The 21472-nt window shown below is 43.8% G+C and overlaps 1 protein-coding gene across 1 annotated transcript in view; it reads left to right on the top strand.

Moving 5' to 3' along the window:
- Positions 1-10520: 10520 nt before the first annotated feature.
- Positions 10521-21472, top strand: part of GFOD1 (Gfo/Idh/MocA-like oxidoreductase domain containing 1) — a 64787-nt gene continuing 53835 nt past the window's right edge. Inside the window, exon 1 of the mRNA XM_030265499.4 lies at positions 10521-10947. Coding sequence (XP_030121359.3) covers positions 10695-10947 — 253 coding nt within the window. The 5' untranslated portion in view covers positions 10521-10694. The remainder of the gene's footprint in view (positions 10948-21472) is intronic.

Here is a 21472-nt window from a genome sequence, read left to right as displayed (position 1 = left end):
TTTTCTATGCCAGATGAACAGCACAGCGATTCTTTGTTCAGATATCTGAAATGATAAAAACAATGCAAGGATGAGAACATCAAATTTCAGTGCTTAAATCACAGAGATTCTCCTTCCCTCAGTTGGTATCTGAAATGTCTGCATTTTTTCAAGTGTGAAATTAATGAAAGAAAATGTGAGCATCTCTCCTTTTGAGATGAGCATGATTTCATTGCAAGTGCTTCATGCATATTTTTGACTTGCCTTTGAGCCTTGCCCAATCACAAAATTCACTACACTGGAAACTATTTCTCTGTGCAATCAAACCTGGTTAAGTCTAAAGTCTGAGTGTAAGGGCTCTAACCTGGATTTCTAAAATAATTTGTAAATGTGATTAACACGAGCCTAGCTCTTCATGGTAAATTATAAAAATTATGCATCTGACAGAGATATTAACCTGAGCACTGCCAGTGATTGCATTGCTGCATTCAGCACTCTCCTTTGTCTTTTGTTAGAACAATAGGAGCACAGTTACACATTTGACAGTGTCCCACATAGGGTATATGTGGGACATAGGGTATATGTGGGACACAGCCTGATGTGTACTGCATTAGATTTGTGATTCCATACTGTCCTTAATAAAGCTGCCCTACTTTCCTTGTTGCTCTGATTTTCTAATATTAGAAGTGCTGAGTGCTATCACGAAGCGTTATTAATATTAAAAAAAAAAATATTTTCCTATTACTGAGAGATCCTCATTCATCCACTTTTGGTCATTTGTCCTACACTGAAAGGTGGTGTGTCCTTAAGCATTAGAAGATGTACACAGCTGCAACATTATCCTGTGCACTATAGGTGAGACACAGCACAAACGGAAGTTCCCTGCCTAGCCTTCACTTGGATGAGAAATTATGAAGTCCTTTCATGAGGGTTTATTTAATAAACCACAGTTGCTGCACCAGTTTCTAAAATGCTAAGTATCAATTTTATTCCTAATGATTAATGCTTGAAGCATGATGATGATATATATAGTTATCTGAGATATTAAAATACTTTTGAAGAAACATTCTTCTATTAAATAAAGTTCCTTTGAAGGACATATTTTAATTGCAAAATGAAGATTAAGCCTTGCTTAAATATTAACAGGTAATTCTGGTGTGGAAATTTTATCTGTTTATCTTGAGTTGCGAGTCAGTCTCTAGCAGTTGTGATTTCAAAGACCATCTCAAAAGTATAATCTCATTAAAATAGGTGCCTGGTTGCCAGCCTCAGTTTGCAGATTTCATGAGAGTCACTCTCTCCTATTCATTTTGACGTTGGTGATTGAGGCCTGGATACCAGAAACCATTTTACCATTGTGTTCATTTGGGCACACGAGGGCAGGACCTGTTCTGAACGAGGCAGACACAGGGCAAGGCAGAAAGAGGAAGAGGAAGCAATTAAGCCTAATTTCAAGAAGGAAGTCTCCAGCTTCGAAAAAGCCAAGAAATAACTTTGGCTCTTAGGAGAGAGAGAATAAAAAAACCATCTGATGATTTCTTTGTTAACAGGAAACCATTGCTCCAAGTTTCTGATCCCCTGAAATACTTGGCAGCGTACTCTTGTCACCCCATTGTGGATGGGGACCCGAGGGACCCCAGGAATGGGCAGGCTTTCCTCCTCTGACCAGCAGACATTGCTGCTTTCCTGAGAATGATAACACTCAGCTTTTTCACTGCAGACATTGCAAAGGTTCAATATTTGCCTGGATTAAAAAAATAACCTCCAGAAATAACACAAAATAATGGATTTAATATTGCACATAAAGGAGAAATAACAAAGAGCCAGGAGCCTAGAAACTGGACTGGACTGAATTTACCCTTTTTGTAATTAAACAAGACATGATTGACCATTATTGATTTAATGAAGCAAGGTCACCGGGCAGGTAATGCAGGCCAGACTTCAACACAATAACATCAGTACAGCTGGCAAATCTAAGGCCTGAGATTTAACAGTTTAACAGCCTTAAAGAGCAGGATTTTAAGGGAGTAATAGCTGTGCAGAGGCACACCAATATCTGAAAATGTCTGAAAGCAAACTGCACTAACCTTGCTTGTGCTACAGTCCTAGCATGAACCTAGCTAATGGGTTTTCTCTATTTTATTTTCTCAATTAATAAAAAAGAAAGTTAATGAACTTGCATTTTATTTCAGATTAAAAATAATCACAGTACCAATCCACAGCTCTGATTCCTTGTACCATAAATTGAAAATTGAAATGAAAACAAATGGCGAAGGATGCCTGTGATCATAGGATCATACTTCAGGCTGGCAGGGAGCTCAGTAGGTAATGCAGTAAGTACATTTACTTTTACTAAGGCAATGCCTTAGTACATTTGCCTTCCTAGCAGGGAAAGAGAAGGCTGGCATCTCATTGTGTCCAGGAAGCTAACAAATCCAGACCTTTGGACAGATTATAGGAAAAGTGCAAGTTTCAGTACTGAATATCATTAAAAAATATATATGTAAAGACCAGCAGCAGGACACAAGCCTTCATTAGATGAGAGCACTCTCCAGAGGACATTAGCTGCATTAATCTGTTTCCAGGAAAGAGATTGGGATTCAGTATCAGCACCTGGGATTCAGTGTCTTTCTAGTACGCACAGGATATGGGCTTGTTTCAGCAGATAGACAGACATTCCTTCCTACTCTGCCTGAATAACTGAGCTTTTGTTAAACAAAAGCAGCAGGTTTTCCATTGTGAAATGGAACTGATTTGCAGTACCCTGGAAGGCTGTACAAGTCTGCAGTATTTGGCATACCTGACAATTAAAAATTATTCACGCAACAGATATATTTTCCATTAAAACCCGTTCCATAGCTCTTCCCATTACGGTTTCTTGCAAGTCACATTGAAATCCCAACTACTTTCTGAGACAGGTCAGTTGAGGAGGGAGGCAACCGATTCCAGCATGGAATGAATTACACTTGAGTTACACTCCTTGGCCACTTTTCTTAGAGCACAAGAGCTCTTTCTCCTGGTGTGTTGGAAATTGAGCAAGGGAGCCTGGAAAATGGCATGGCTGAGCACAGATCTGCTCCTCAAACTGAGGAGTAAGAAATGCACGGGCAGTGGAAGCAGTGCCAGGTGACCTGGTGGAAGAGTACAGGGATATGGTTTGAATGTGTAGGGATGGGGTCAGGAAAGCCAAGGCAAAGCTGGAACAGGACTTGACAAGGGATGTGAAGAATAACGAGAAGGGATTCAATAAGTACTTATGTCAGAAGATAAAGGCTGAGAAGAGTGTACCCCCCTTAGAAGCAAGAGGAGTGAACTGGTGGCAAGTGATATGGAGAAGTCTGAAGTACTCAATGAATTCTTTACCTCAGCCTTCACCAGCAGTCAAGCTTCCTGATCCTCTAGGTGGGTGTGGAGGAAGTGGAGTCCCTTCCACTATAAGCAAAGAGCAGATTCAGGATCACTTGATGAAGCTGAATAATCACAAGTCTATGGGACTGGATGAAATACATCACAGGGTCCTGAGGGAACTGACTGCTGTCACTCTCCATCACATCTGAAAGGTCACAGCAGTCAGATGAAGCTCCTAGTAACTGGATAAAGAGAAACATCGGTCCAATTTTTAAGAAGGTGAGAAAGGAGGATCTAGGAAACACCAGAGTGGTGACCCTCACCCCTGTGCATTGGAAGACCAAGGAGCAGATTCTCCTAGAAAATATGCTAAGGCATATGGTGTGGGTCCAGAGGAGGCTATAAAGGTAATGAGAGAGCTGGAGCACCTGTCCTGTGAAGACGAGACTCAGAGAGCTGGAGCTGGTCAGCCTGGAGAAGAGAAGGCTTCAGCGAGACCTCTTTGCAGCCTTCTGTTGCTTTAAGGGGGTTTATAAAAAAAAGAGAGAGGGACTTTTTGCATAGGCAGATAGCGACAGCAAAAGGAGCAATGGTTTTAAATTTAAAGAGGGTAGGTTTAGATTAAGTATCGGGAAGAAATTCTTCACTATTAGGGTGGTGAAGCACTGGAACAGGTTGCCCAGGGAAGCTGTGGCTTCCCCATCCCTGGAAGTGTTTGAGGCTGGGTTGGATGGGGCTTTGAGCAATATGATCAATGGAAGGTGTTCTTGTCCATGGCAGGGGTGTTGGAACTAAATGTCCTTTAAGGTGCCTTCCAAGCCAAACCATTTTATGAATCCATGACCTCATGATAAAAGAGGACTTTCTAGGAAAATGAACCCTTTCAAATCCCACCCTGCATGGCCAGGCTTAGACACATGCTTGCAGCATAACACGTGCTTGCTTTCATCCACTCCTGCATGAATTATAAAGTGATGATTCTCTGCGATTTTCATCCCAAAGTAACATCTCAGATGTCCTACAAGCAATGTGCAATGCAACATTGCTAAAGTAGTAACCTCTTTGGCTGCATATTACAGCTATTTGCACAGCACTTAACAAGTGTGATATGACACAAACTACTGCTTAGGCTCCAAACTGCTTTTCAGAATTAAGAGTTTCTATATGACTCATTCCCACTTGTTGGGATGTTGTTTTCATTTCACCAGTTAAGTACTAATATGACAATCCCCTTCCCCGTGGATCTACTTACATAGTTCAACAACCACGGATTTGTTAAGGTAGCTTAGGGAGCTTTAGCTATTGCTGCCCAGTCCATAGAGTTTGTCCAGGATCTCTGGAGGCCTGGAAGAAGCCCAGGCAGGGCAGTAAACTGACCAGGCACATAAAGTTAAATATGTTGTGAGCAGGAATCATGCCTCTTTGCAGGCCCAGTAGCTGGGGCTGTGCTCTAGGTCTGTCTCAGGAGTGGCTGGTTTGCTGAAGGCAGGGATTTCATGCGCAGGTACGGGGCATGCAACACACCTGATGATGCAGTGCTTGCACGTATGCTGGCTCCTGAATCCGCCCATGTTTCTGTCAGGAGGGAATGACTGATGTGAGCTTTAAGCACCTATTACACCATCATGAGTCCTGGCTGCACCCATGTAGCTGTGTGTCTATTCCCTGCTTTCACATCTCTGCTAACAGGTTCTCCACCTGCTTCCTCATGTTATTGAGCTGTGATAGACAGGAGCTTAGGAAAGCCAGCCAGACCAAACTGTAAATGTACACCACCTGAGTGTCCCATTTGAGGTGCCTAGTTGTCCTTGAGCACCCAAAAAGACCCAAGAGAGAGCAACAGAGAACACTGCACTCATTTTCTCTGAGCCTTAATTTCTCCACGTGTAAAGTGAGAATACATGCACTTGTCTCCATAGGATGTCGCAGATTATCAGAGATTGGAAATTGTGCTTGTTTAGGTCCTCTTCTGTGCCTTAGTGAACAGAGAAGCAATGCATTCACAACTATCTTGTTAGTGATGTGGTTTCTTGTAGCTTTCTCACAGCCCAACCACACTTGGCATACACATCTTCTAAAGAAAGGTTCTGGAAAGTGGGAAAGAAAAAATGTAATAATCATACTGAACAGGTTCAGAGACTCCAGGCATGGTCACAATCCTCACTGATCAGAACAGAAGAGGGCTGAATGTATTATGAACCCATTGCTAGCAATGTGGTCTACTCTAGTTATTTCTGTTGCATGTTGGAGCATTTAATACTACAAATGTTAAAGCCATTTCTGCCTTCAGAACTCAGAGCAGGAACTTTTGTGGATTCTCAGTGGAAATGCATTCAAAGAGACACTAAAACAAACTTGCTCTTCACAAGAACAAATTCCTGTCAGCTTGGGAAACTGCCAGCTGTGTGGCATTAGATGTAAAAAAGGAATTGAGCAACTCATCTCAGACATCCTTTCTCGTGCTGCACATTAAGGCTGTGGATGAGTCAGTACAGCTGAGTAGAAGAACCAGACAGGTTTGAATCACCACTTTTTCCCAATCTCTGAAGAAATACTATTTCCATGCAAATAATTTCAACCTCAGAGTTATAAAAGAAGCCCAGTAGTGGTGATTACTAACCTCATACCCCGGAAGGAATTGACTAGTTAATGAAAATTCACAGCTGTTTCGTGTTTAAAGACACTGATCTATGTAAAAGGAAATGAGCTAATTAATCTTAAAATCCTGGAAATTGAGAAGTATCTGAAGAGAAAGCAAGCTCCATTTCAGGATTTCTCTGAAGCTATGTCTTATTCAGCTCTTTCCCTTCTTGTTCAGAAGGATGTCCAAGAGGTTTGAGAAACACTGCTGAGGAGTTTGACTTGATAAATGTTTAAAAATCTGAAAAAGAACAGATCTTTAAGTACAGAGAAGTAAAAAAAAAAAAAAAAAAAAAAAAAGCAGTGTGTGTTCCTGGTATTCCATCAGGTGGATCTTATATTTGTTTTGAGTTGAGCAGGCTCTGGAATGGAAAGCTCGGCAATACTTGGAAAGATGCATTCACACATTTGGAAAGTAAATTGAGAATGTTTATTGACTAAGTGCTATCTGTATGTGTGAGGCCACCAATTTTCTGCATTTTACGTATGCTAACAGATAATGCTTATTTAATGCTTGATTGATTTTTTACACCTTTTATTTATCCTCTTACATCTAGTACTTTCAACCTAAAACTGCCTTAATAATAATAAAACTAAATGCAAAAGCTAGATAAAATATTTTTTAGGTAGTTAAGGAAGACAGTTTTGAATTTTTGCAAACAACTGTATGAGAATTCTGTAAAAGTGCAATTGAGCTGGGATTTCTCACAAAAAGTTGGCAATATACCTATTACAGCCATTGTACAGTATAATGACCTGGAGCCACAAAACTCAGCTGAAATAAGCAAAAGAAATAGAATTGTGACTGCCATATTTTATTATTTTCCTGCAGGATTCATTACAGAACTTAGAAACAGACAAAGGATGTATGAGACATTTATGGTTTTACTTCTTTTTCTATGTGCAACTTTATTCTAATAACTTACTTCTGTTTCCAGAAGAAAAATCAAGAGTGAACAAAATCACAGGCTCTATGTGAGAAATCTCTGAAGGAGCCTTAAGAACACAATGCTGGTGCCCTTGACAAGACTGATGTGCTTTGAAGTGTGAAGGTATGAGATACGGAGTAGGAGAGGCTTTGTATTTCAATACACTCAACCCAGGGAACCTTGGTTCTGGTTAGACAGAACCTTCAACGTGAGGCACTTAGTTGTTGTCTTAATCTCTTTTGTTTTGCACAAAAAAAAGTCTTGCCCAGATTTCTGATTTCAAGTCAGAAGTAACTGGCAGCATCAGTGATGTGGATTTGAGCAAAGATTCTGCTTTCACTCAAGTTTGCAGTTGCCTACAGCATAGTGAGGACATGGTCTGTCTCCTGAAAAGCCAGTTGTCCTTCACTGCCTTCCCTCAGTCCTTCTGGGTGCTCATGAAGACAGGCAAGGGTTGCAATAGGTGGCCCTATTTCACACAATTAATTGAGAAAGATTTGACTCTGCTCAATACAATCAGTATGTCCCCAAATGTTCCTGCAAAAAATGAGGGGAACACAGGGCTGCTGCAGATGTGATAATTCAGGTTGCTCTCAGGTTGACTTGGCTGCTGGAGCGCTGAGGGCTAGGTGCCATCTGCATCTGCCCAGTTTAACTCTTCAAAGCGATGTTAACTTAAATCAAGAAAAGAAACTGAAAAGCAAAGCAAGGAAAAATTCTTTCTAGGGAAATAGTGTGTGGGTGAGGATCTGTAGTGACATCTCTAGTGACCAAGGCAGGTGCAAAGGAAAGCTAATTTATTGCAAAAATCAGGCCTTTTTAAGCAGCCAGACCTTTATCAGTTACATAGCTTTAAACCATAACAAACATAATTTAACCAAGCAACACACACCAGGATGATTATATAACTTGTTTTTCTACCCCTAATTCAGCTGAGTCTCTTTTCCACAGTCCTTTTTGATTTAGCCGAAATAACTGGCCTGAGCCATGATTTTACAAGGCTTTCCTTTTGTAAGGTTTTATTTATTGGCAACAACAGTGAACATAGCAGAATGTAATAATTTCATTGCCTAATGTAATAATTTCATTGGCTAGTCCTCAATTCCCAGTTTGAATGCATTACTGAATATTTCCCAAAACAAGGACCTTATATAGAACTTCATAAACTGTCTGGTGCCTATTAAAAGAAAAGCTATATATTGAATATGCACATAGCATCTACTTCTCTTCAACCATCACATATTTAGTCTGTTTCTGTAACCTAGCTATTTTTCTGATTTTTTTTTTTTTTTTACTATGCACAGACAAGCAATTAAGACAGATATTCCAAATTGTCATTCTGGGAACAACCCCTATCAGCAGGTTTGAATGTTTGATGGAGAGCCCAAAAGCAGTCTTTGTATTTTAAAGAAAGGAAATATCCCTGTGGTTCTCTGACAAATACATGTGGATTGTATTTCAATTGTCAGAAGCCAAAGAGTATCCACCTCCTTCACTTCAGTGCTAATAGTGCATGGAAAGCAAAACATGTTCAACTTGCATCAAGCCTTTAAGTGTCTCTGCTTTTTGTAATAAAGAAGTGCTTGCTGTGAGACAGTGGCAGGAAAAAAAACCACTCCACCTCTTTACAGAGTATGAGAGAAGAGTGCTGGCTACTGAGCCTAGTTTTTTCCAACATTTGTGGATTATATTTCCAACATTGTCCCTGGCACATTTCCAGGAGTCTCATATAGGAAAATTTGTAATTTAATTTATCTTACACTTTCCTTTTCCCTTTACTTTCTTCTCATTCCTTTCTCCCTTTCCTACCTTTTCTCTTCCTTTCTCCTAGGAACTGGTTAAGAAGATAATATATGGAAAAATATCTTTATTCTTATCCTCTAATTGGAGGCAGAATGTTTTGTAGCTTTTCTTTTAAAGAGTCAGATAGGCAGCAAGGTAACTGTGGCACTCACAAGAGCTGCTCTGCTCTCACGCTGGCTGATCTGTGCGCAGAGGCAGGGAAGAGATCCACCTCTGTGGGAACGAAGTCTGCACGCACCTGTGTAAGGCCAATGGGCACCACAGTCCTCACCTGCTCCCAGGCCCACCTGGCAGCCTCCAGGTTGGCAGGAGGGTGGCTCTGGAGGCCCAGCACTCAGCCCAGACAGGGCAAAGGTGGGATGAGCAGGAGCTGGCGCAGGGCACCATGCTGGAAGATTTCCTCTCCTGGAAAGGGAGTTGTTACAAGGGCATGTAGTCATAGGACAAGGTTAAATTAAGAGAAGGTAGGGTTAGATTCGACATTAGGAAGAAATTTTGCACTATGAGACTGGTAAGGCACTGGAACAGGTTGCCTGGAGAAGTTGTGGCTGTCCCCTCTCTGGAGGTGTTCAAGGTCAGGTTCGATGAGGCTTTGGGCAACCTGATGTAGTGGAAGGTGTCCCTGCCAATGGAGCTAGATGCTCTTTAAGGTCCTTTCCAACCAAAGCCAGTCATGATTTTATGATTCTATGATCCGATGTGTTGCAAGCTCTGTACCTGCTTATGAAATCCCTGACACGCCTTCAGCAAACCTGGCATTCCAGAGACAGACCTAGAGCACAGCACCAAGTGTTGGGTCTGCAAAGAGGCATGATTCCTGCCCACATGAAATTTATGTGCCTGGTCTGTTTACTGCCCTGCTTGGGCTTCTTCCAGGCCTCCAGAGACCCTGGACAAATGCTGTGGACTGAGCGACAGTAGCTAAAGCTTCCTAAGCCGCCTTAGCAAATCTGTGGTTTTTGAACTATGTAAGTAGACCCATGGAGAAGGGGATTGTCATATTGATGCTTTGCTAGGAAAAAAGGGGAGACCAATGTCCCAGTAAAGCTGAAGAGCCTTGATATTTCTAAGGGAAGTGAATGAACAACAGTCGAGTGTGGGATGGGTTGTGGAGATATTGGCTGGGCATCCTGGCCGAGTGGATGTGGTGGGAAGCGCAGGTGGTGGAGCTGGATTCCGATCCCGTGCACGGCACTTTTCGGGGTTCAGAGCAGCTCCCCTCGTGCTCTGGGACATCTCCGTTCTGGAGGGCCGTCCCAGGAGGAGACGGACCGCAGGGAGATGGACACGACCAACACACGCCAGTCTGCCGCTGTTGCTCTTCCAGCTCTCCTGTGCCTTCACTGGGGCGTGACTCCGATGACTCCTCATCACCACGGATCCTCAGAGGTTCTCCGGTGGGGGAAGGAGGGGAGTCTCCGGAGATGCCCCGATACCAACCCGCCAGGAGGACGGCAGACCCCGGCGGTGCCGCGGAGCGCACCTGTGGGCGATATCTGCACCGCGTCCCCGCCTGCCGGGCGGCTCCGCGCTGCCGGGCGGGAACTCCCGGCGCTCCCGCCGCTCCCAGGAGCCGGCAGCGGGGCGGTGCCGGGGCGGGCGGCCGCCAATGATGCGGCGGGGGCGGCGCGGGCGGTGCAGGAACACCCGGGAGGTGACAGCGATGCACCGCCCTCCCGGCGGCGAGCGGGCGCCGGCGAACATGGCAGAGGAGCGGCGCTGAGCCGGCGCCGCCGCCCGGGGAAGGGCGGTCGCCCCTGCGCGCCCGCGTCCGCCGAAGGGAGCGCAGCGCCGGCGCCTCCGCGGGGCTCTGTGTGATGGTGGGGGCATGGCGGGGCAGCCAGCGGCCGCGGCGCTGCTGAGGCGGGGGGCGGCTGGTCCCGGCCCCGGCGGCGGCAGCAGCAGCAGCGGTATCGAGCGGGAGCTGCCTCCCTCTCCCCGCTGAGAGAAGGAGGGAGCGCCTCGCCTCGCCGTGCCACCCGCCTCGCCGCCGCCATGCTGCCCGGGGTGGGGGTGTTCGGCACCGGGCTGACGGCGCGGGTGATCGTGCCGCTGCTGAAGGCAGAGGGCTTCGCTGTGAAGGCGCTGTGGGGCCGCACGCCCGAGGAGGCGGAGGAGCTGGCCAAGGAGATGAGCGTCCCCTTCTACACCAGCCGCATCGACGAGGTGCTGCTGCACCAGGATGTCGACCTGGTCTGCGTCAACCTGCCGCCGCCGCTCACCCGGCAGGTCGCCGTCAAGACCCTGGGTGAGTGCGGGCGGCCGAGGGGCGACCCCGCCTCGGGCTCGGGATTCGCGCTCGCTTCGGGCTGAATGGAATTGAACCTCCCCCTTCAGCGCGGAGTTTTCCCTTCGCTTTACTCTGCAGCCCTCTTCCCCATTCTCCGTGTCTCCGGAGAGGGGCTGGCCGAGCCGCGGCTGCAGGCCGAGCACCGGCGGGACGCGGGGGATGGTGCTGCGGCAGCTCGGTGTGACATCCCGTATCCCCGGTCCCCGCCGGCGAGGTCCCTCCACACCGGGGACCCGCCCCTCCGGGATGCTCGGGCAAGCCTGGGCAGGACCGGGCCTGACACCGAGGGTGCGGGAGGAGGGAGCAGGTGTCATCCGTGTTGTGGTAAAAAGGAGAAAGTCTCGGTAAAAGGGAGGAAATGACCATCCCTCCCCCGGTTCCCATCCGCGCCTGGCAGGGGAGCGGGGATCCGAGCGTCGCGCCCGCGCTGCTCGGGGAGCGCGGCTGTCCGCGCTGCCCCCGGGACCCCATCTGCGAGCCAGAGAGGGAGGCAGGAAGCGGTGACAGCATAGGAAACGCTTAGCGAAGCTCACGTACAAAGGGAAGGAGGGACTGAAAAAGTAGACATGCACTGTGGCGAGCTGCTCTGGTTTCAGGAGTGCAAAAGCGGGCCGCATCTCGCTTTCTCCTGTGTGAGCGCAAGTCTGGGCTTCTCTCTTCCAGCTTCGGCATCTCTAGTCCTTGAACCCTGGCTTTCCCATGGATTTAAGTGGAAGCACCCTCGTCAGTAAAGAAATCTTAATTTGTCCCCTCAAATATAGGTGACAGAAGGTGAAAATGAGAGGAAAAAGCTGTGATGTGTCGTCGCAGAGTGTGTGGAGGTTTATCAGCCGGGGTGTTGCTAATCGCTCTCGGCCTCATGAATGTGTGTGGTGTGTCGTAGTGTTAAATTGCTACTAGCATACTCATTAGTCACCATTCAAATGCTACTAATGTCGCAGCCAGCTAATTTGAAATGATGCAATTAAGGAAATTAAGTCAGTACCTAAAGAAAAAAAATCCTGCCTCAAGTACAGTGTAGGCATTTGTCTGGAATCTTTGCTCAGTGTTACTTTCTGTACTTGGAAATGCTTGTTTTTTGAGTCAGAACGTTAGCTTTTCTTTTATAATATGCTTGACTTTTTCCTGAAAGAAAAAGCTTGACTTTTTCCTTACACCAGAAGCCTGACTTGTTAGCCAGAATGTTATGTGAATGAATTTGTAATGTAGACGTACGTATCTCACAAAATACATATAAAGGACAGTATAAAGTAACAAGGTTCCACGTTTGACACACATTAATTTGGTGACAATTGTGTCAGTTTTCCTGTGACACTCTCTTCCTGCAGGTGTTGCTCATGGAAGTGTCTCAGCTTGCATTGTGCTCTTAGAGGTAGAGTCCCATGAGATTTCAGGCAGACACAAGGCATGTGTTAGAAGAACACAATTTCTGAAATAATAAAGAAGCACAATTGGTGTGCTTTCTCTCAGAGGGCCAGATACATGTCTAGCATAATAAAGTGATAATGTTTTGTCCTTCTCTGAATATTTGCAGATTAAAGAAGGAAAAAAAAAGCCTGTTCTCAAACACGAGTTGGATTTATGAATGGTCCTATGACTTGATGTAGCTGAGATGTTAATGGTAACTTGCTGATGCAATCTGCTAGCAACAGACCACAGCAGGAAAAAAGGTGTTTTCTCCCTGTTTATTAGAGCATCACTATTCTTGGTTCCCTTTCCTTAACCTCTAGTTAAAGGGTTTCCTCCCTTTCCCCAGCAGGTGTTATTTGTATGTTGTAGGGGTAACAAAGTTTGTGTAACAATGCATGGAATGCTCATTAAACAGGAACTAAATAGGTTATGAGATGATATGTGTGACATCTGATAACTTTTTTTTAGTGTTTTACTTAAAAGAAATATGTCTTGAACTACAAATAACTCCCCTCACAGTTATCTCAGAGGTGGATTTTCCTAATTTTTTTTTTTAATAGAGACATTGGGTGTATAACAATGAAAGTTCTTGCAGGTTTGTATAGGTACAAACAGGGATCTAGAGCAGCAGTTCCCAAACTGCCGAGAGGAATATCTCTCTGCTGGCAGCTCTGTCTCCTGGTCCTGCTTGCCCTTCATGGCTTGGGAACTGCTGTGCCATGGAGTGATTATTTTGCTTTAATCAATGGATTTTCTAGTTTGTGGGAAAGACTGCAATTAAGTGGGAGGTTCAGAAGTCTATGGTAAACAGGGGCAATGTTGTATAGACGGAGGAAAGCAAACGATGGAAAAACATTCCTTACTCTTGAAATTTCACACAAAAAATATTATGCAGCAGCTAGTGATAGGACATAGATGGGGATACCAGAGGTTTTACAGATGGAGATTTCAGGAGGTATAAACATGATGTCCTGCATTGCAGTAGAAGAGGTTGAGAAATCATGAGTTGCTTGTTAATAACCTGCAAATCTGGCTTTTCTATTACAGTAAGAATGTCTGGCCTGGGAGGAGACTGGGACCAACTTTTCTTTGGTAGTCATGTTTTATTTTAAATGGTCTTGTTTCCCAAAGCTGTGTTCTCATTTGGTGAAGTTCCATTATTAAAAGGTAAAAGCCCAAGGAAGCAGTTGGTGGTGTTTCCATCACCCATCTAGAGCTGAGTTTACACTGTGAATTTGCAGCACATTAAGTCCCCTCTGGCCTATTCCTGATGCAGACTCCAGAGGTGAAGGTGAGGTGAAATAGGTGTCCCCATAGCTGTACATAACTCTGGCTACTTGGCAGGAAGGACTCAGTTGTTTTGTTTTCATGGATACACCTGACATGTAGATGAGTTGCTGCTTGAAACATGTTTTTGGCACAGTGGTCCATCAGCTGCTGTTCAAACAGAAATGTATGAATACATGCCCCAGCTGAGGAAGTCCCCAAATGGTGGCTTCCTGGCAACTGTTGTGGGGAGAAAATGGGAGGAAAAAAGCTTCAAACTTGCCCTGTTAGATTTTCCTCTAAACCTCTGCTGCCTATTGCTATTAGAAACAGGCTCCTGAGCTGCCGCTGACTCTACAGTAGTTTTTTTAGGAGTAGGATAAATGCTGGTCAAGTCTTTGGAACCAACTGAGAAGTCAGGAGAGAATTGGAAAGCAGGCTGGTTTGAACAGTGACCATAAGCACAAATAAAACCCATGGTCTTTTATGTGAAATACGCTGATGGCTTCTGGATAAAAGGAATCAAACTCCTTGTTTGCTTCTACAAAATGGGCCTAATTGACCCTTTCCCTTTCTTGCCCCTGGTCTGTCCTGCTTACTTAGGAGCTCTTTTTATTATTGTTTTATATTTTCTCCCTGCAAATACAAATGCATAATACAAAACTGATGTCCTGACTGACTTGCTGCTTGGTGGTCAAGAAAGATCAGTGGGTGAATATTAAGGTAAGCATTGAGAATAATCCCACTGTTGAATAGGGGTGGTTTCCCTTCTCACTGAACTGAAACATTCGGTGTGTTTGCTGGAAGTTGTTCTCTTCTCCCCTCCCTGCGTGCTTCAGTAGTACAGTTGTATCCCAAGCCTGATCAGGTAGGGTAGATATGTTTGCATAGAGGAATGAAATATGTCACCTATTGAGTGCCTATTTGTGCCCAGCATCAGAAGAGCTGCTAGTAGAGACAGTATGTATGAGCCTCCACCTAGTTCAGAACTGTCAGCACATGACTTTTCTCAGTGTAATCCCTCCTCAGTCAATCAGATATGACATTCTTCAGATCCTGACTGAAACACTTGCTTTGTGAGACTGAGTAGCTGCCATATCAGGTGAAGTGATTTACTGTGTGTGGTTCTGAGAAGACCTTGGTGACATTTCATCTTCAAGGCACAGATGTTTCTATGTGCTTAGTCCTGTTGGGGTTTGCGTCAAGTCAGCTTGGATATATTCTTGAGCTCCACATAAGTGTTTCTGGGGAGCAAATGTTTTGCTTTTGAGAAGACTCAAGTACCAGATGTTTAGCATATCTCTGGAGATGTTATCCTTGATTCTATTTACAGTTGTTTTGCTTACTCTCTCATCCCAAGTTAAGGACAGGAACACTGAGCTGTGTGTTGAGTACTGCCGGTCTTTGCAGCCATGTCTGTGCAGTATTAGTTTTTAAAATGTTTATGTTGTAGTAGTGCATGGTGGGAGTCCATTCTGCCTGGGGACTACACAGAGTATGACTTTCCCATCCCTCTGGAAGCTGCTCCTCTTAAGGAGCACTTAAAGCTTTTTTGCTGATTGGTGGTTCTTCTATGCTTGATTGTGGTCATGAGGGAGCATCTTTATTTAGAGAGGAACATAAATAGTACTGCTCAGATCCTTACCTTCCCACCCCTTCACAGGAAGCACTGGCACCACCCAGGCATGCAGTGTAGGCCTGCTGTCCAAAATGTGTTTGTGAGAGCTCCTTGTTACAGCATTGACAATATTATTGCTGCATCTTCCTCTGAGGTGGAAGGAACATCAACCTGCAGTGAAGTAATTTACAGATCTGTTCCAATCTCTAATTAATTTCTACATTCCTCTGCACCCATGCAAATCAGGCAGAAGGTAAGGTTGTAGCAGTAGATAAAACTCAGTCCAGAGTTTATAAAGCATTAGGATTCTTGGGGAAGAGATGTCCTATTAAGGGAAAACATTATCATGACTATTTATTATTAATAGCAATGTACTTTCTGTCCTGTAATATTGAGTTTAAATTTGACCTAAAAGCAGTGACTTTCAGCAGAACATGCTCCTGTACTTGGAAGGCAGAGGACTTTGTGGCATATTAAATGTGAATTATGGTCATCTTACTGCAAAGAAGTAAGATGAAGTGCTGTCTGTCTTTAATCAGCAGAACTAGCAAAGGCTGTGATGCCTTTTTTTTTTTTTCACATTTATTATAAAGGCAGTCCAAAGAGCCTGCTGGCAGTTGGCTGCGTGTCATCTTTCTACTCGAGTGACAAAGGTATACCACAGAAAATGGCATCTAACTCTTCCATTGACCTTTTTCTCCCAGTATGGCAGACTTTTAATGCCAGTGTGATTCCTGTAAAATTCCTTCAGAGATCTTCGGCCTCTGAGACAGTTGAGGTAAAGACCACTGTTCAGGTTTAAAAACAAAACTAATAAAAAAAAAAAACAAAACAGAAAACCCCCCACCTCTTGTTTCATTCATGACCTTCAAATCAAATAAGTGTTTTCAGCTTTTCCCAATTACTCTCTTCTGTGTGAAAGTAGCCACCAATTCTGTTATTACACTGGTAGGTGGGTTGGGATCCCACAATGGACCAGGCTTGGAATACTGGGGTGCTGAGGTCATGCTGTGATGACACACTCAAATTTGCCTAGCCTGAAAAACAGCCAGCTGTGATGGAAGAGGTTGTTTTAAACAGTGCTAGATATGAAGATGCTACTGCGATCCTGTGTCCAGTCAGGACAGTGTGTGTTGCTGCATTTTTTCCCTACTTAAACAGATTGCTTGGCCTTGGGGGTCCCAAGATGCTGTCTCCAGAGCAGTGTGGGCAACTGAAGTGGGTTGGGCTGAATCTCCTCAGGTTGCCTGCAGGTGTAGCCTTGGCCCATTCAGCTGGAGGAGGGCAGATGTGGAAAGCAGCATCTCTCAAGTTTGGTAGGTTACCCTGTGACATTTCGCTGTGCGCACAGGTGAGTTGGTTGAAACAAATGGCAGCCCAAGCCCTCAGGAACACCCCTTCTCCCTGTGATTTAAATGGCAAAATGTGCCAGAGCATAGATGCCCTTCTTCCATCTGCTTAAGTGCTGGGGGCTTGGACCTTTGGCATGGTGAGGTGAAGAAAATGAGAGCAATGCTGACCTCTGCCAGTGTTTGATTTGATCTGTCACGCTTTGTTAGGCAGAGCCCATAGTCAGGGGTGATACTTGGAAGAGAAATCTTCCTTTTAATATATGTGTCAGGGCTGCTGCTGTCTGTTTTTCTTTTTTTGGTAAACCTTTAGTAGGTAAGTCTTATGACCTTTATCATTTCAGTGTGCTTTGAACACTATTGTTGTGCTATTCTGCTCTTACATTGTATTAACAGTGGTGGTAAGTGCAGCTTTTTTTTTTTACCATCTCTGGTGCTGGAAAAACTCATCTGTTCAAAGACTGGCACACATCAGGGCTGTGTCCAGCACAGGTCCTCCCAGGGCACCCTTGTCAGTGCTAACAATGACAAACCAGCACAATAATATAAAATTTGGTGTTGCAAACAGATAAGAGCTAAGTAGCTCTCTGGGGCGTGGCTTCTGGCATGGCTGGAGGAGGCTTGACTAGTGTGAGTTAAGTAAAAAAGGGCTGGAAGTAGTAAAATATCTCCCAGGAGTGAAGTGGTCATTGGTGCTGAAGGTGTAGACATGCTTGTCTAGCCATGTGGCAGTGCTAGTGAGGATCTTCTCTGTTTTTGACTTGATGGCACAGTTCATATGGTAAATATCACATAAGCAATATCATGTGCAGCTGGGTTTTTTTTGTTAAAATGGCACATCTGTGCTGTTGCACAAACAGAAGATGTGCCATATAGCTTGATTCTATGAGAAGATGAGAGAAGGTATTGATGTGTGAGGTGTGGTTATACTGCCAGAGCTATACCCAGGCTACGTATTGTAATTATTTAACCTGTAGAGTAAATTATTGTGCTCCACTAACATGGGAAACATTAGAAGACAGATTTTATTATTATTGTTGTTGTTGTTATTCTTTTTTGCATTGCTTTGTGCCTTCATTCTTGACAGACAGTGGCCACTGTGATGCCTGCTGTGATACTGAGCTGTCTGATCCCTCTGTGACTTTGTCTTGTTGCTTGGTTTTAGGGAGCTGAGTTGCTGAGTGTTCAGTGGTGCAGGCGGGTAAAAGGAAGGACTTACAAGCTGCTTCTGTTGTTCCAGATTCTGAAAGAATATTAAATAATAAAGGAAGATTATGTAGATAAATGCAGAGAAGGGAAAATATATTGGACAAATAAAATTACTAGATTTTCAAGCTTCCCATAGTTGCCTCTTTTCTCTCCTTTGTTTATTTGTTTTTTTTTTCTTAAAGCCCTCTCATGCCTATGATTGACAGTACATGGATGAGGTTTGCTGTATGCTCCAGACATGGATAGTTGAGCACAACCCCTGATGAAGGCAGGGTAAAAGTTCTGCAAGATATTAAATCCGTTGTTCTATCTGCTTTTGTTTGAAAACTAGGTAACTTGTGTTGGAGCATATTGCAGCTTACTGTCCTTCATATGTGCAGTAGATTTTGCCCATTGTGCAATAAAGTGATGGCAGAGCACCAAGAGTGAAAATGGAATTAAATTTCCAGGATGGCCAAGATGGGTGTTTTTCACAAAAACACCCATCTTGTTGCAGAGTTGTTGCAGTGCAACAACTCCCTCCACTGTTAATATCTGTTTGCCACAGCACTATTTCTAGTGGCTATGAATTGTTCTTGTTGCTTCAAACCACTGAAGCAGAAGTGTTTACCATACTGCTTTTTGTTTATTTTCCATGTAACAACTCTGAGCTCCTAAGAGTGAGCTGTCACAGTGACTTCAACTGCAAGATCAGCATAAATGCAGGTAACAAAACCACACTCCTTAGAAAAATTATTTCAGGTCTTAAGTCTTGATTTAGGCAAATTTATTTAAATGGCTATATAATTAAAGAGGGACAATCCCTTATGTAGGTTTCCTAAATTGGTTTAAGGCCAGGTCTGCACGTAGATTTTTGTACCAGTATAATTTTGACTGCAAGGGGTATTATTTCTTTAATGCAATAATTGCTATGTAGTCATAAGAATTCCAGCTGGTATGACTTGGCATGAGCACTGTTCTGCCAGCACAGTGGCACCTGTCTGTGGTACAGGTTATTCCTGCTCCTGTGCAGGCATAAGTGGTCAGTTGCATACATCTTTCACGTGTTCAGCTGGCATTGATGTATCCGTGTTACAGGTATAGTCCAGCTCTAGGTTTATGGGTATGGCTGTGCTCTGCATATAAAGATAGGTCATGGACACTGTGAGGAATTCATTTCAGCACTGTGAGTTTGGAGACCTTTGAACAGAAGTGTACAAAAGGTCTCCAGACTTCTGTGCTTGTTCAGGATCTGGCTATGCTGAAAATGTGGTGAGGAGCAGAGGAGGATGAACCTTGCTGCCCTGCACAGCTGGCCATGACCACCTGTGTCAGACAAGACTCATCCACCTGGCAAGTGTAAGTGTAATTGATACACAGGTGTGACTCACAGAGTTATAGAGAATTGTGGAGGCTGAGAGTTTATCCCCTTTTCTTCTTTGGAAATAGACCATATCATCCTTTGTTTTAGCATAGCCAGGGCTAATGATAAAAGTTTGGTTTTTATCAGGTCTAACTCCTGAGTATGAGCATAGTGAAGAGCAGAGAAAATGAGAACATGGTGTGAGGAACTTGTTCAGTAGTAATGTAAGAGTAAACATAGTGATTTAACACGGGGAGTAAAATTGCTTCTGTCATTTGCTACTGTGCTAGAGTTTATCTCAGGGTGAAAACTGGTGCCTTCAATTCCATCACAGCAGCAGTCACAGCTTTAGTGAAGCAGATGGAAGTGAAAAAAAGGCAGCACCTTTGTTTTGCATTCTGATGTTTCCGTGGCTTTTTTCAGCAATAAGACCCTTGTTTTGGCACTTTCTTGCGGTGAATGTTTGGCTGTCTTCAGCTATTCCAGCTAGTAATTTTTTTGCCAGGAAATGCCCAGAAGGGAGGGCATGGTTGAATTAAATACTGTTTCTAGGGTACTAGGCTTCACATGGCTAATGAGAAGCTTTAATATAGAGAGCTTTTCAAAATCCAAATGGAGTCAAGCAAGGAGGGAGAACTATAAAATAGTAATTACCCTCGCTGTGCTGTAGTGATGTTGCTTAAAAATGTGAAACCAAGGGCTGGGCTCAGTACTCCCAATTCTTTCTCTTGATGTCTGTGCATACAGTTTCATATATGTATAAAAATTAAAAAACTGTTAAAGTGAAAAATATATAAATTAAAAATTCCTGGAAGTCCCTCCCCTTCCTTCACTTCCTCAGCCCATAAAAGACAATGCAACTGTTAGTGTTTCATGTGGGGATAGGAAAGGGGAGAGAAAATAGCTGGGAGAACATATGAAACAATTGCAGCTAAGCTTGTGTGCATCAAAGTAAATTCCAGAAACGTGCCTGAAGTTGTATGTAAAAGCTTTGATTCTGATTGTGCTTGCTCCATTGTAAATGCAATTAATGTTCTACTGGATCAAGGGAAATAGTTGACATTATTGAGAGCACATTGTGGCCCAAAAGAAAAACCAGGAGTGCCTGAGGGAGAGGGGCCTGGCCTTGCAGATCTGTGTCCTCTCAGCAAAGACACCTCTGTCAATTTAGGAAGTGTTTGATGGGAGTCTTGGGACACAATTCTGCAAACCTTTGATTACAAGTAGTCCTCTTGAAGACAAAAATCGCAGATTCCTTACAGAGAATATTTGTAAGGCACAGTAATTCATGTAGGTAGGAATTTGCAAACTGGTTTTGTACCAGTTCATCAAAAAATCTGAAGATACAGCTATGTCTGTGCAATTCCATAGCTTGTTATAGTTGTGTTTCTATAGCATATTATGGCAGCATGTCTGCAGGAATGAAAAATAAGATGGAAAATATTTGGAGCAGAGATGCATAGACACCTTAGCCATAGCCTACTAAAATCTATCACTAAATGAGCGTGACAGAGCTTGCAGAAGTCTTTTGTGACTTGCTGCTTGCCTTGAAGGAACTTGACAGTTTAGTGCTGGGAAAGATGCTTTGTGGTTAAACAGTATGAGATGCTTTGATAAAGACTTTCTACTCAGGCAGAGTGCTAAGGAACACTCCCTGAGACTAGTTTTTGGATTTACAGTGTTATTTGAATGCATGAGAAGGTGTCTTGAATTTTAAATTCATGTTGCTGAAGAATTCTGTTTAAAAATCTGTGTTATGAGATGCTTGTTTTGCAGGGGTGACATCTTTACTAAATTAACCAAAGTATTTGTGGACACGGCCTGTGACTATTGGTGTAACATGAAAGAACCATGGACCTGAAATGTAATTCTGAATAATATAATTTTTACTCCACCACATAGCCATTAGGAGAAAATACTTTGACGCATTGTATGCCCGAAATGAGGAAATTGTGTTCACAAGCCATCTTGCTTCTGTCTCATGAATGCTGTTCTGTTTGCTTGTGAGATTTGATGCTGTCTAGCAGACTTATTTATGCCTTTGATTATAGTGCTGTCTCTCAGCTTGTCATATAAATTTAATTGTGATGGTACTGTGGCTGTCGTTGTTTGAAATTACAGATTTGTTCACGTAGGCGAAGGTGATCCTTCACAAGGCCTGATGATGTGCACAGAGCAGCTGAGACCACAGCTGAGACCACATCTGCTTCCATCTGTGTGCAGAGGGACCTGACCCTTTACATGTCAGGTGGGGATAAAATTGCTCCATTATACCCTTGTTGTGTGTTT

This window comes from Taeniopygia guttata, chromosome 2 (genome assembly GCF_048771995.1).
Source record: "Taeniopygia guttata chromosome 2, bTaeGut7.mat, whole genome shotgun sequence".
Classification (NCBI taxonomy): Eukaryota; Metazoa; Chordata; class Aves; order Passeriformes; family Estrildidae; genus Taeniopygia; species Taeniopygia guttata.
The sequence above is the reverse complement of the archived record's forward strand: the minus strand, read 5'-3'. Positions and strand labels throughout refer to the sequence as shown.